This window comes from Bombyx mori, chromosome 2 (assembly GCF_030269925.1).
Source record: "Bombyx mori chromosome 2, ASM3026992v2".
Taxonomy (NCBI): domain Eukaryota; kingdom Metazoa; phylum Arthropoda; class Insecta; order Lepidoptera; family Bombycidae; genus Bombyx; species Bombyx mori.
This window is the reverse complement of record NC_085108.1, coordinates 2,494,450-2,507,900: the sequence shown is the minus strand read 5'-3', so window position 1 is coordinate 2,507,900 and position 13,451 is coordinate 2,494,450. Positions and strand designations below refer to the sequence as shown.

Here is a 13,451-nt window from a genome sequence, read left to right as displayed (position 1 = left end):
TGTGGTCAAATTGAGAATAGGTTAAATATTGTTTGTCTTTGTTAATATTTGTCTAAAGTGTAGTCTTAGCGAAATCTATGAAGAAATAGAATTCTTTGAAGTAGAACTCTTAGACAATAGAATCATAATAGTGTATATACAAACTTATAATTTCAATTAATTATAGTCGAATTTCGACTACTGCGGGACCACTAGTTATTACTAATGCATCTAAATCATGAATGTGCTTACAATTGTGCAGTTAATTATGTTCGCGCATAACACAAAACTTCTCGGATTTACATAGTAAACTAAATACAGGTTTCGAATTACGAATTTGATGAAACACATCTAGGTAGGTCTTCTGCAATAAATCATAGTAAAGTTAATTCTAAAACATTCTAGAAGGTTCTGGGAAAATGACGCGTGCTCCCGGACCTTTTCATTTTATTTGGTCAACGTTTGTAATATTTAAAACTTAAATAATAATATGTGTAATTACAAAAAAAGGTAGAGAAAATGACAGGCCTTCGGGTCCTTTCGAGAATTGGTACTTATTTTGACTATGAATTAGTCTGCTTTTTTTAAACTTATTGCTTAGATGCTTAGATGCGGGATTCGAACTCCGGACGTCTTTTCCACGACGAGTATATAAAATATATATTATATAAAAGATGTAACGGCAATAGACTTGAAGTTGTTATTAATATTTCTGGGCTTGAGATTTCAGTGAAATTAAGAGATGCGTATTTTTTTTTAAACCAGTTGGCGTGTTTATACTGAATCATCTAAATCGTACAGTTTTATTGGATAGTAGGGTCATGGAACAATATTCTTAATCAATTGCAACCGCACGCGTTTCTAGCGTCACAACACAGCTCGATTCTAATTGGTGGCGAAAATTTAAACAATAATACAATAACAAATTTATTTTTATATTTATTGCTTAAATGGGTGGACGAGCTCACAGCCCACCTGGTGTTAAGCGGTTACTGGAGCCCATAGACATCTACAACGTAAATGGGCCACTCACCTTGAGATATAAGTTCTAAGTTCTCAGTATAGTTAAAACGGCTGCCCCACCCTTCAAACCGAAACGCATTACTGCTTCACGGCAGAAATAGGCGTTATCGTTGTCCGTGCTGAGATTAGCTTGCAAGCGCCAGTGCTGCTCGAAGTTTGCGGTAAGTCGAAACTGAGCTTGAAATGCTGCGTGATTGTCGCCAGTGCTGCTCGAAGTCTGCGGTGAGTCGAGACTGAGCTTGAATACTGCGCGATGAGGCAGTGCAGGTGCGTGCCGTAGGACCAGGAAGCGCGGTGAGTCAGCTGCGATGGTCCTGTTGAGGTTGCGAGGCTGGCTTGCTGTGGGACGACTGTCGATGACTTGCTTTTATCTGCGAGAATGCGGGGATTGTGGTAGCCGAAGTTCTTGATGCGCTGATGATGAATCAGAAGGTTGCGTGTTCACATCACGTCGCAGGTCACCAGTTTGGGAAGGCTTAGACGACAAAGGGAAGATCTTCCACCGAGCAGGTGATATTTGCTCGGTAGACCGACGGTCCGAATTTATCTTGAAAATGTCGTAAGCGAGATTGAGGCATCTGTCAATTATCTTGCGTTGTATGATGGCTACCCGCCACAATAACAAATCGTAAATTAATATTGCAACGTATTTTTAAATGTCTTATGTAAAAATTTCTATTTAAACGTTTTTGCTGAGTACGTACGCAATTTTAATCGTAAGTACGATTTGATTGCAAATTATTTCGTCATTCGAAATAGGAAATGTATTAATACACTGATCGTGACATGCTTTGAGGCTATCGCGCATCTAGCTCTGCAGTAAATATGTCTCATTTGATCATCTATTACCTTTGCATCCAAGTCTTGTTGCAAGTAAGTTAGAAATGTTTTAACTTTTAATTTTTATCCAGCACTAACTGACCCGGCGGACTTCGTAGTGCCTCAATCGATAAATTAAAGACCTAAACTTTTGCATAAAATAAAGTTAAAACAAATAAAAGGAATCCGTCCGACGGGGGACACATCAAAGGAAAAACAAAATTGTTATTTTTATTTAATTCCGAGCATTTTCATGTTTATCTAACTTTTAAACCTTCTCTGGACTTCCACAAATAATTCAAGGACAAAATTAGCCAAATCGGTCCAGCCGTTCTCGAGTTTTAGCGAGACTATGAGCCCACTGAGTTTCTCGCCGGATCTTCTCAGTGGGTCGCGTTTCCGATCCGGTGGTAGATTCTGCGAAGCACTGCTCTTGCTAGGGTCAGTGTTAGCAACTCTCCGGTTGAGCCCCGCGAGCTCACCTACAAACGTTAGGGTGAAGCTGAAATAGCCTCTCAAGGTTATCAGCATAGGTAGGAAAAAAAAAAAAAAAAAAAAAAAAAAAAAAAAAAAAAAAAAAAAAAAAAAAAGAGACTAACGAACAGCAATTCATTTTTATATATATCGATCGATGGACAATCTCACGGGTACAACGTGGCTAATTAAAGTTGTTGAAGTTCCTCTATAATGCCAGGATATAATTAAACTATATCCTATCACAGGCGGCTCGTTTCTAACCTTGTTTGAAAAAGTATATATAACAGCGATCACGGTTTGTAGGCAGCGGCTTGGCTCTGCCGCTGGCGTTGCTGAGGTCCATGGGCGACAGTAACCACTCACCATCAGGTGGGCCGTATGCTCGGCTGCCTACAAGAGTTTCATAGACGACTGATGCGTCCAAATATGATGCTTTGAAATATCTTGCTCATAAAAATAGCATTCGGGGAGATGACCTCACATAGCTTTGAGCACAACATATCGAAAACACAATACAAGGCACATACTGGTAGATACCACAACCCCGCCTATTTCTGCCAATGAGCAGTAATGTGTTACGACTTGAAGAGTGGAGCAACCGTTGTAACATAGAACTGAGACTTAGGACTCATGTCTCAAGATGAGTGATGGCATTTCCGTTGTAGACTTCTATGGGCTCCGGAAACCAATTAAGACCAGGCGGGCCGTGAGCTTATCTACCTATCTAAGCAATAAAAAAACCAGGAAATATTAGTCACCCTGTGGACACAAATGCTTTAAACTGTGACTAGATTGAAATCCTGTTTTGGATTGATTTCGCACCAGCCTTAATTTATGGTTCCACGCAATGTCCCAGACTCTAGTTCTCTTGTAGAGAAGAACTCGATACCGCCATATTTGTCCGACTTCGGCGGAAGCGTGTGGCATCGTTACTTTTGTAATAAAATAAATTTACCCTATTTCAGACTGTGTATGGTCAGTGTTTGGGACGTGAGGATTACAGTGGAAACCATATCGGCACGTGTATCGCCCCCCTCGGCGGGTCTGACTACGGGCCTGTCTGCTACGGCGGCTCTAGGAAGTACGGCGGGTCTGGCCTAGGCAGTCTGGCTATCGCTGGCGAGCTCCCAGTCGCTGGTGCCGCCACTGTAGGCGGACACGTGCCTATCATTGGTGTTGTAGAGTTCGGTGGGCGGGCCCGTGCCACTGGTGTGATCTTCATCACCGGCCACTGCTTTCCTGCCTGCAGATGCGGGGGAGCTTCTATCTTTGACTGATAAATCATTACTTTTTAAACCTCAGGTTCTCTAACTACATTTCAATAGAGGGAAGTGTAATTGTCGTAACTTGAAAAACCAACCAACTTTACACCAGATATTGGAATAGTGAATTAGCCCCAAAATGTAAGTTACGACATTTCTGCTTTCCTCCGTCGATATCACGTTACAAGGGAAATTTTAACTAATTAAGATTCTAGACTTTAAAATAATAAATAATTGATTTACATATATGATGTTTTTATTTTATTTTTGCTTTTTATCTCTTTATCTCTTTTTGCTTTTTACGTAACTGAGTAACGAGCAAGGATCAACTGATCTTAAGTGGTCATCGAAGCCTGTAGACATTACAACCTAAATGCTGCCCGCCTTGAGGTCGGCTACTGCCTTGAAGAGGCAATGAGATCGAATCTCTGACCGGAATGCAAGATTAATTCATGATAGAAACATTTCCTATCCTCCTGGGTTCGATGCACCATAATATCACAAATTTCAACGCAAAAAATAATATGCAAATTTTGCTGCTTTGAATTTTAATTACACGACTTCACTCGTTCAATTTGGAATGGTTTTTGAAATTTTTTGTTAGTACATACATATTTAATTGCATAAATTAGTGCCTACTTGTCTGCGGGATTCGAACACCGACTCAATCCCATCGCTCGATACGATTACACTGGGCCCGTTATCTTTGAGACCACGATGACATGATTTAGAGTTTTATTGTTTATATGGGTGGACGAGCTCACAGCCCACCTGGTGTTAAGTGGTTAATGGAACCCATAGACATCTACAACGTAAATGCCCCACCCTTAAAATCGAAACGCATCACTGCTTCACGGCAGAAATAGGCAGGGTGGTGGTACCTACCCGTGCGGACTCACAAGAGGTCCTACCACCAGTAACTTCCGGTTGCTTTCGGGTCTTCGTGTCCCCCCGTCCTCGGGCATAGTTGGGGCTTTCAGGAGATTCCTTCGCCCGGGCTTTCTCTCCTGCCTTCACGGCAGGGGTGATGATAATGCTAATGGGGAAGGCTTAACGACGAAGTGAAAGATCTTCCACCGAGCGGGGGATATTGATCTGTAGACCGACGGTCTCAATGTTGTTGTTCGGAACGTGCATATATGCTAGCTTATCTTGAGAATCAGATTTAACTTTGGACTCTAGCATCAATGCCGCTATCCACTGCGCGGAGGGCAGGAAGGAATGGAGGAACGTTCGGTACATACAACGGTAGGCAGCGGCTTGACTCTGCCCCTGGCATTGCTGAACTCCATGGGCTACGGTAACGACTCACCATCAGGTTGGCCATAAGCTCATCTGCCTACAAGGGCAATAAAAAAAAACATAGACCTAACAAAAGTTTATATTTTATTTTTTATTGCTTAGATGGGTGTACGAGCTCACAGCTCACCTGGTGTTAAGTGGTTACTGGAGCCCATAGACATCTACGACGTAATTGCGCCACCCACCTTGAGATATTAGTTCTAAGGTCTCAGTATAGTTAGTATAGTTAGTGCCTAAAGGTCATGACCCTCGGCACTGAGGAATATAATGCAGGGAGGAGGATCTTGAAAATGTCGTAAGTGAGGTTCAGGCATCTGTCAAATATCTTGTGTTCTATGATGGCTTCCCGCCACACTGGTTAGTTTCTTTAATTTTATGATGGAACGGTGATGTTAATGAAAATTGTGTTTGATAAATGATGCGATGGGTTAGAGTTGGCGGTCGGCAAATGTTTTATCGCTGATTGACTCCCTATGAACTTCTTCTATACTAATATAAAAAATCTACAGTGGTTTTTACGGATGTTCCGTTATAACTACTGAACCATGCATACGATTGACTTGAAACTTGGTATCCATGTAGAATATACATGTACTTAATGGATAGGCTAATATTTATATGAGTGTTGGACTCCGTACACCCTACAATTGTTCGAAATGATACCGGCGTCTCGTTTTTACCATCGCACCGCCCGCCACCGGAGTAGAGTTCATCCATACTACCTGGAGCCACTGAAGTCATCCACAGTGCGTTTCCAGAGGTCTTTTTTGCCACGTACCATCCGGCTATGGAATGAGCTCCCCTCCACGGTGTTTCCCGAGCGCTATAACATGTCCTTCTTCAAACGAGGCTTGTGGAGAGTATTAAGCGGTAGGCAGCGGCTTGGCTCTGCCCCTGGCATTGCTGAAGTCCATGGGCGACGGTAACCACTCACCGTCAGGTGGGCCGTATGCTCGTCTGCCTACAAGGGCAATAAAAAAAACCAGTTGCGGAGGCGTTAATAATGGGAATCTTTGTGGGGGTGCGAAATAATAATGTTAATTTTAAATGCCCAGCGAAGAGGACGGGTACAGCTAATCGTTAATACTTACGATTCTCGAATAGAAATTTAATACACCTTTGCCATTCGAAAAAAGTTACGACACAAATCAACCCAGAAATTACTTAAGCAATAAAATTACAGATGTAACATTTTCGTCTTTCTCAACACATACATACGTAATATATATATATATATATATATATATAAAATTAATACACACATTACATATTGCAGAATAATTTTCGATAAAGAATAACTTAGTTTCACATTATGTTACTGTAACATACATAGATAAAACTCGATAAAAATGTTGTTACTAAACACACTTGCGCTAATGTTTGCCCGGTGTGAGAAATACCGAAATCGCTGCCATTTCCATGTAAATATTATTTATGTTATATATGTACATCATGACGTATTTGTTCTTGACATTTCTAGAAAGAAAAAAAAGATGTGTGGTGTCGTGGAACACCGGATAGGAACGAAGTTCCTTATTAAAAAAATATTAATTTTAAGTTCTATTCCAGGTATAAAGAAAATAATTATTCGGGTATACATTTTGAAGTGAAAACTTCTTTAGAATCGTTGTGATTTCAAACCGGATGCAACGGAAAAAACGACAGATAAGAGACACAAATACAAAAATGTGTAGGATGAAGCCAGCAAAGAATGAGACAGAAATATACATACTATTTAATACAGCGCCATCTGTGAGATTTTTTAATACTAACGTGTGTATGAAAGCTCTTGTAGTGAATTTTAAGTTAGGATTTTACGTGAAATTAAAATATCAATTCACAGAGGGCGCTACCTTACAATTATTTACTAATGACAAAATTTTACATATACTTAAGACGTTTAGGATAATTGTATTTTAATTTTGGAAGGTTTCACTTCTACCACGTGTGAATTGCACACATTTTGTTTTTTTTATTATTGTTTTTTTGTTGATAAAAAAAACTACTTTACAAAGTTATCAACTTTATTTTATTCATAATGATTTATAAAAAATATATAATAATAATATACAAAGAAACAGCTATTTATATGAATAATAATAATTAAGCCTAATTATGTTCTATCATAGAAATAATAATAACCGTCATCACGTAGACTATGCTTTAGACACTGTATAGCCATCATACTAAGACTGTATACAACGGCTGCCCTACCCTTCAGACCGAAACGCGTTACTGCTTCACGGCAAAAATAGGTAAGGCAGTGGCTCCTACTCGCGCGGACTCACAAGAGGTCCTACCACCAGTAATTACGCAAATTATAATTTTTGCGTGTTTGATTTTTATTACACGATGTTATTCCTTCACCGTGGAAGACAATCGTGAACATTTGTTAAGTACGTATTTCATTAGAAAAATTGGTATCCGCCTGCGGGATTCGAACACCGATGCATCGCTCAACACAAATGCGCCGGACGTCTTATCCTTTAGGCAACGACGACTTCACGACGCTTCCGTTTGCCTCCGCCTACCTCGGTTGATCTTTGTCTCATTTGAGGCTCGGACAGAGGTTCTTAGAATACATGGCGGGGCAAGTTGTACCTACGCTATACGCTTCTCCTTGCCTCCGCCTACCTCAGTTCATTTCTGCCTCATTTGAGGCTCGTATGAAGGCGTTCATTGACAACATAAAGGTATAATATGAGCCCGCTGAATAAGAAGGACCTTTATATTAGGTGACACAGTTAAGACATCGACTGGTCCGATAGAAAATTAAATGTTTAACATAAATGCGGAACTTATTTTTTATAATATAGACTAGCTGATCTGGCAGACTTCTTAGAGCCTCAATCGATAAATAAAAGACCTAAGCCTTTGTATAAAATAAACTTAAAACAAACAAAAGGAATCCGTCCGACGGGGGACACATCAAAGGGAAAACAAAATTGTTATTTTTATTTAATTCCCATCATTTTCTACCTTTAAATCTACCTTTTAAACCTTCTTTGGACTTCCACCAATAATTCAAGACAAAATTAGCCAAATCGGTCCAGCCGCTCTCTAATTTTAGCGAGACTAACGAACAGCAATTCATTTTTATATATATAGATAAATGAACGAGTTTACTGCCCATCTGATGCTAAGTATCTTCCAGTTATAGTCTCAGTTGTGTTCTATACTCACCCACCCTTAAAACTGGAACGCATGACTGCTAGGTAGCAGTAAGAGACGGTATTTTGATATGTACCCAGTTGGGCTTATAATACACCCTACTACTATTGCCAGTGTAATGCCGGTCTGTCTTCTTCTCTTACATTTTTTTTCCTACCTAATCTGATGGTGTTGAGAGACCATTTCAGCGTAACCCTAACTAGTAGGTGAACTCACGGGGCTCAAACTTGATGACGTTGCTAACACTAACAAGCAAGCAAGAGCAATGCTTCGCAGAATCTACCACCGGATCGGAAGCGCGACCCACTAAGAAGATCCGGCGAGAAAATCAGTGGTTTGTCTCTGTGGGTTAATTTACTCGCCGAGTCGAGCCGACGGGTTCGACTAGAACGATAACCGGTTAAGATTCTCTTAATTGTCCATAATGATCCTCACATCTATGCTATATTCTTTGATATAGCAATTAGCATTCAGAAAAAAAAAAACGTGTGTGAGCAAGTCAAACACGGTAGAAGTGAAACTTCTAAAAACAATCGCAAGGGTCAACCACTCAGCAGTGCAATGGAGCAGCCTCATCCTAGGGAAACCGCCTGAATGAGCATGATCACGGTATCCCTACGCCAGCTAAGTATGACTTAATAAGAGAAATATGAGAACGTATATCAACTGTGTAACATTTCGCCACCGCGATTCAGGAATTGTTGAATTTACGTGCAGCGACATCTGTTGATAACAAACTAAATATAAATAAAAGTATCTCAGGGCGCTCCGAGAGCCACGACAGCGTGCACGGACGTCAAAAACACAATGAACTAGTCTGGGACGTGAGACCGTGTGGAGCGCTTCGTGATTTGTCGGCGCCGCTCGGAGCCGCTTCGGCAAGTCAATCGCGGCACACTTATTTTTTCGTTTCGTTTCATTTCCGTTTCGTCGAGTTTGAAATCGCAACGATTCCAAAGAAGTTTCACTTCAAAAAACTTAAACCAATAATTATTATTAGTACGTGACTTCAATGAAATCGATCTATCGTGCCTTATCTAGCCACCATTAATATTAACAAAACTGTTTGCAAGTGTGATCAGAGTTAGGTAATCGTTCGATTTATAATTTTGGTGTTTCATAGAAGATTGAAGTCGTCGTGGCCTAAAGGATAAGGCGTCCGGTGCATTCGTATCTAGTGATGCAACGGTGTTCGAATCCCGCAGGCGGGTACCAATTTTTCTAATGAAATACGTACTTAACAAATGTTCACGGTCGACTTCCACGGTGAAGGAATAACAGCTTGTAATAAAAATTAAACCCGCAAAATTATAATTTGCGTAATTACTGGTAGTAGGACTTCTTGTGAGTTCGCACGGGTAGGTACCACCGCCCCGCCTATTTCTGCCGTGAAGCAGTAATGCGTTTCGGTTTGAAAGGTGGGGCAGCCGTTGTAACTATACTGTGATCTTAGAACTTATCTCAAGAAGGGTGGCGCATTTACGTTTTAGATGTCTATGGGCTCCAGTAACCACTTAACTCCAGGTGGGCTGTGAGCTCGTCCATCCATCTAAGCAATAAAAAAATATTTAGAATATATATATTTACTACTATTCGAGCGTGAGCATGTGGGATCAGAAATCTAGCCAATTTTTAATACGCTAACAAATCATTAGCGTATATCTATACTACTATATAAATCTACACTGGTTTTTACGGATGTTCCGTTATAACTACTGAACCGTGCATCCGATTGACTTGATACTTGGTATCCGTGTAGAAAATAAATGTACTTAATGGATAGGCTAATACTTACATGAGTGTTGGACTCCCTAATAATAAGGATGATAAACAATAATGTTAATTTTAAATGCCCAGCGAAGCGGGCGAGTACGGCTAGTACTATTATATAAAAACCGTAACACAATAATAAATAATGTAAAACGTCCACCATTTTATTGCTTAAAGCCCAAAAAAAAACAGCTGAGAATTTGACAAAATACATCTATATTAAATTAAATAACACAATAAAAAAAACATGTTTTATTTATAATAATTAATACATCATTAACCTAAGTTTCCGTTTTTTTGTCTTTCCACAATTTTTCGCTGCAGTTTTACTAGTTTCGAGCCATAGGGTAATAAGCGACCTGATATCGATTTAATTTTTTTCGCATATTCGTTGACCACCTAACGAGCAACTGGCGTAATTCGACATGCCTTGACAATGTCAGTTGAAGTTTTGTATCCCGAATACGCCGAATCGAGTCTTGTATGAAAAATAACATCGCGCTTTCAGTCCGCCTCATTCAAGTTCGTTATTAAATAAAGCTTTTGTCGTTAGCCGCTGTCTGGTCGTCATTGGAAACAAGTTACACCACTCACAAGCTTTCTAGTGAATTAGAAAGATGCTTATCATTTAAAACGTGGTGTGAATTTTAAGGTTCTATCACGACAAGTCTTTTGCTTAATTTTATTATTAAATTTTCTTCTTTTTTTTTTGTAGTTTTAGAAAATCCAAAATTACATACAACGTTCAGACAGCGTCTAATTATGAGCGAAAATATTATGATTAATGTCTATCGATCGTCTTAAAGTTCCTATAGACGTCCACATCCACATGAAGGATCTATGTATTGAGTGACGAAACCGCCGCCAGTATTTATGACAGCCTTACCAGAAGACGGCATGTTACCATCGACGGCGACCGTGCCGTAAACCGGGAAGCAACCGCTCACTTTTATCGTGCCGCCTATCGGCATGTCCCCTGTGACCGAAATGTCACCGAACTGCAGAGAAGGCACGATCTCGGTGACCAGGGGCGTCACTTGGTTAGTGCGGACGGGGCCGTAGTCCGGAAACCCCGTTGCGGGGCTAAAGCAATTCGGTAAGGAGGTGACCGTGGCCTGGCCGTTCCCGGTCGCTACTGTGGGAATGTAGAGGGATGAGCCGTAAGGGCTGTACAAGTTCGACCCGAGGCAGCCGTTCCCGGACATCGGCAAACTTAGGATACCCTGTTGAAAACAAAACAAAATACACAATTAAATTGATTTAAACATGAAATGGTAGAAAATTTAATTTTGTTTACCGGCAGCACTGGATCTTTTATAGAATCCCAGTTTCTCTTCTTCGAACATAAGGGAAATAGAATTTAAAATAATAATTACATCGACAGAAATTGAACTTTTCTTTTTGCAAAGAACAATCGTTATGCCTGTGCTAATTTAATATGCAATTGTTTGTTAGCATTATTCTTTGCGGGTTTTGTTAGCGTAACACTTGTTTGAGTGAGTAAGCTAATAGTTTAAATCGTTTTTATTGTCTCGCGCTGAGCATTGTAAGTCTGAGCTACATTCTTTGTATAAGATATACGACATTTATGCTTTTGGGTGTAACTTATTCTTATATATGTCTTTCTACATTTAACAAAGGGGAAAGTTGTATCTTGGGTCGGCTTCCAATAAATTTCACAGTGTATTTAAAAAAATTATTAAAAATACACATCAAAGTATTTTTAAAGCAATTATATCGACGTTAAATAAAATTTTCATTTAATTAACGAGTATACATTTTGGTTTATTTTTATTTTATTATAGAGTAGTTTATTTTTATTTTATTTTTTCTCCAAATTAATTGACTGATTGACATAATGATAGCTAATATTGACATAGAGTGGTTACTACTGTATTGATATAATTATGTGTTTCTAATTCATTTCCTTTGTATATTTAATTAATTGAATTAGTATATTGTTCATTTTCTATTTGTATTGTTGAACTGTTTGTGTGCTGACTATTGTATTATTATTATTTTATGGATTTTTTCTGAAATAAATGTTTTATTATTATTATTAAACAATTGCAAATCTAATTTCGATTACTATTAAATTATTTCACGACCAAATGAAATAATAAAAGGAATTTCCCGTAGTTAAATGTCGAAAAACGACAACAGATGTCGCTACGTAATACGTGTTTAGCACAGATAAAAAATTCTACCGTATTCTACCAAAACGGACAACGTACCTGTATTAGTACTAAAATCACGGCCAATACCCCTCCAGACTCCATTTCTGTGCTGGTACCACAACAGAACAATGCAACGAGGCTTCGTGTACTGCCTTATATACATTCGTACATGCCTTATCACTTTCCTCGCGTGCTTATCGAAGTTTTGCGTAAATTTTTAATGTAACCCCGTTTTTATCTAAATTACCGATGCAATTAAAATATTTCAAAACAATTGCTACACTTGCCGCGTAGCTTTGTCGTAGCGAGTGCTACGGTAGCCTACGGCGTAGCTGGTCTTTGATACTGTAGGCTTTGTTATAGTATTGATAATAAGTGAAGATAAAATAGAATTCAGATTAACTAAAAGTAGTAATTATTTAACGTTAAATTAATTGTTTCTTCTTATTTTTTCCTTAAGTATGGCAATTGGCTTCTTGCGACGCTATTGTTGTCAGTATCGCAGTTTCTTAAAATATTCAATTTATTAATTACATATTTAGATATTTTCTAAAATCAAATAATAATAATAATAAAACAAAAAACTCAAAATTAACATCAAAACTACCTTAACCTAAAGGCTGGTTTGGATCCAGAGTGCTCAGCATGCACACGTGTCCAGTGTTGCATTATTGGGCAGTCCAAATCCATCCGCGAGGCGAACAGACGCAGTTTATACAGTATTCAAACGAATATATTAATAAATTAATACGTGAATTACCAAACAATTTCCAACTTTGCCATAACTTTATTAAAAACCAAACACAAAAAATAAACGCAAATCTATATATTTATACGTGAAGCAAAAACTTTGTATCCCTTTTTTACGAAAATTGCGCGGACGGAGGAGTATGAAATTTTCCACACTTATAGAGAATATAGAGAAGCTAATATTTTTTTAAATATTAGCTTAAAAAAATATTAGCTTCTCTAGCTAGAGTGCACAATGCTAATATTTTTTTAAAATAATGCATAAAAGATACATTAAATCAATAAAGAAAACGTTACACACACTACCATGTATTTGACACACACACATGCATACTATTTATTTAGTGTCAAACTTTTGTTCTTTACGTCTGTGGTCAAATTGAGAATAGATTAAATGAGGCCTATAAAATCAAACGCAGCTAAATCCAATTCTGTCAAATATTGAGGTAAACTACTAAAAACGGCCCTAAGCACGTCATTACGGATGCTTCTGATCCATCGAAGCACTGCTTTTGCTAGGGCCAGTGTTAGCAACACTCCCGGTTTGAGAAACTGAAATAATTTTGTTCGGGTAGCTACGAAATTCTTTATTTTAAAGCAGATTTATAAAGAATGAGAATATTACTAATAATCTGAATTTTAAATGATTAAGCTTTGTTTATATTTTAGTACAGAGCAAAAATTAAATTTTTGAACTGAATTTGCTAGAGATTTATTGCAT

General features: G+C 38.5%; 2 protein-coding genes across 2 annotated transcripts; one reads left to right on the top strand and one right to left on the bottom strand.

The window, feature by feature from the left end:
• The first annotated feature begins 1,807 nt into the window (after positions 1-1,807).
• Positions 1,808-3,808, top strand: LOC101740807 (chorion class CA protein ERA.2-like). Its single transcript, XM_004933594.3, has 2 exons — positions 1,808-1,875; positions 3,264-3,808. Exons 1-2 carry the CDS (start codon positions 1,828-1,830, stop codon positions 3,573-3,575), a joined length of 360 nt encoding a protein of 119 aa, XP_004933651.1. The 5' UTR covers positions 1,808-1,827; the 3' UTR covers positions 3,576-3,808.
• A 6,232-nt stretch (positions 3,809-10,040) lies between these two features.
• On the bottom strand, positions 10,041-12,106 carry LOC101740664 (chorion class A). Its single transcript, XM_004933593.4, has 2 exons — positions 12,038-12,106; positions 10,041-11,026 (listed from the first exon to the last, which is right to left on the bottom strand). Exons 1-2 carry the CDS (start codon positions 12,080-12,082, stop codon positions 10,613-10,615), a joined length of 459 nt encoding a protein of 152 aa, XP_004933650.1. The 5' UTR covers positions 12,083-12,106; the 3' UTR covers positions 10,041-10,612.
• Positions 12,107-13,451: the final 1,345 nt, after the last annotated feature.

Excerpts from the sequence above, each read along its gene's own strand:
- LOC101740807 (XM_004933594.3), top strand. The coding sequence starts at position 1,828 with ATGTCTCATTTGATCATCTATTACCTTTGCATCCAAGTCTTGTTGCAA. Across the intron at positions 1,876-3,263 it reads GCATCCAAGTCTTGTTGCAA|ACTGTGTATGGTCAGTGTTT; the intron begins GTAAGTTAGAAA and ends ACCCTATTTCAG.
- LOC101740664 (XM_004933593.4), bottom strand. The coding sequence starts at position 12,082 with ATGGAGTCTGGAGGGGTATTGGCCGTGATTTTAGTACTAATACAG. Across the intron at positions 11,027-12,037 it reads TGATTTTAGTACTAATACAG|GGTATCCTAAGTTTGCCGAT; the intron begins GTACGTTGTCCG and ends TGTTTTCAACAG.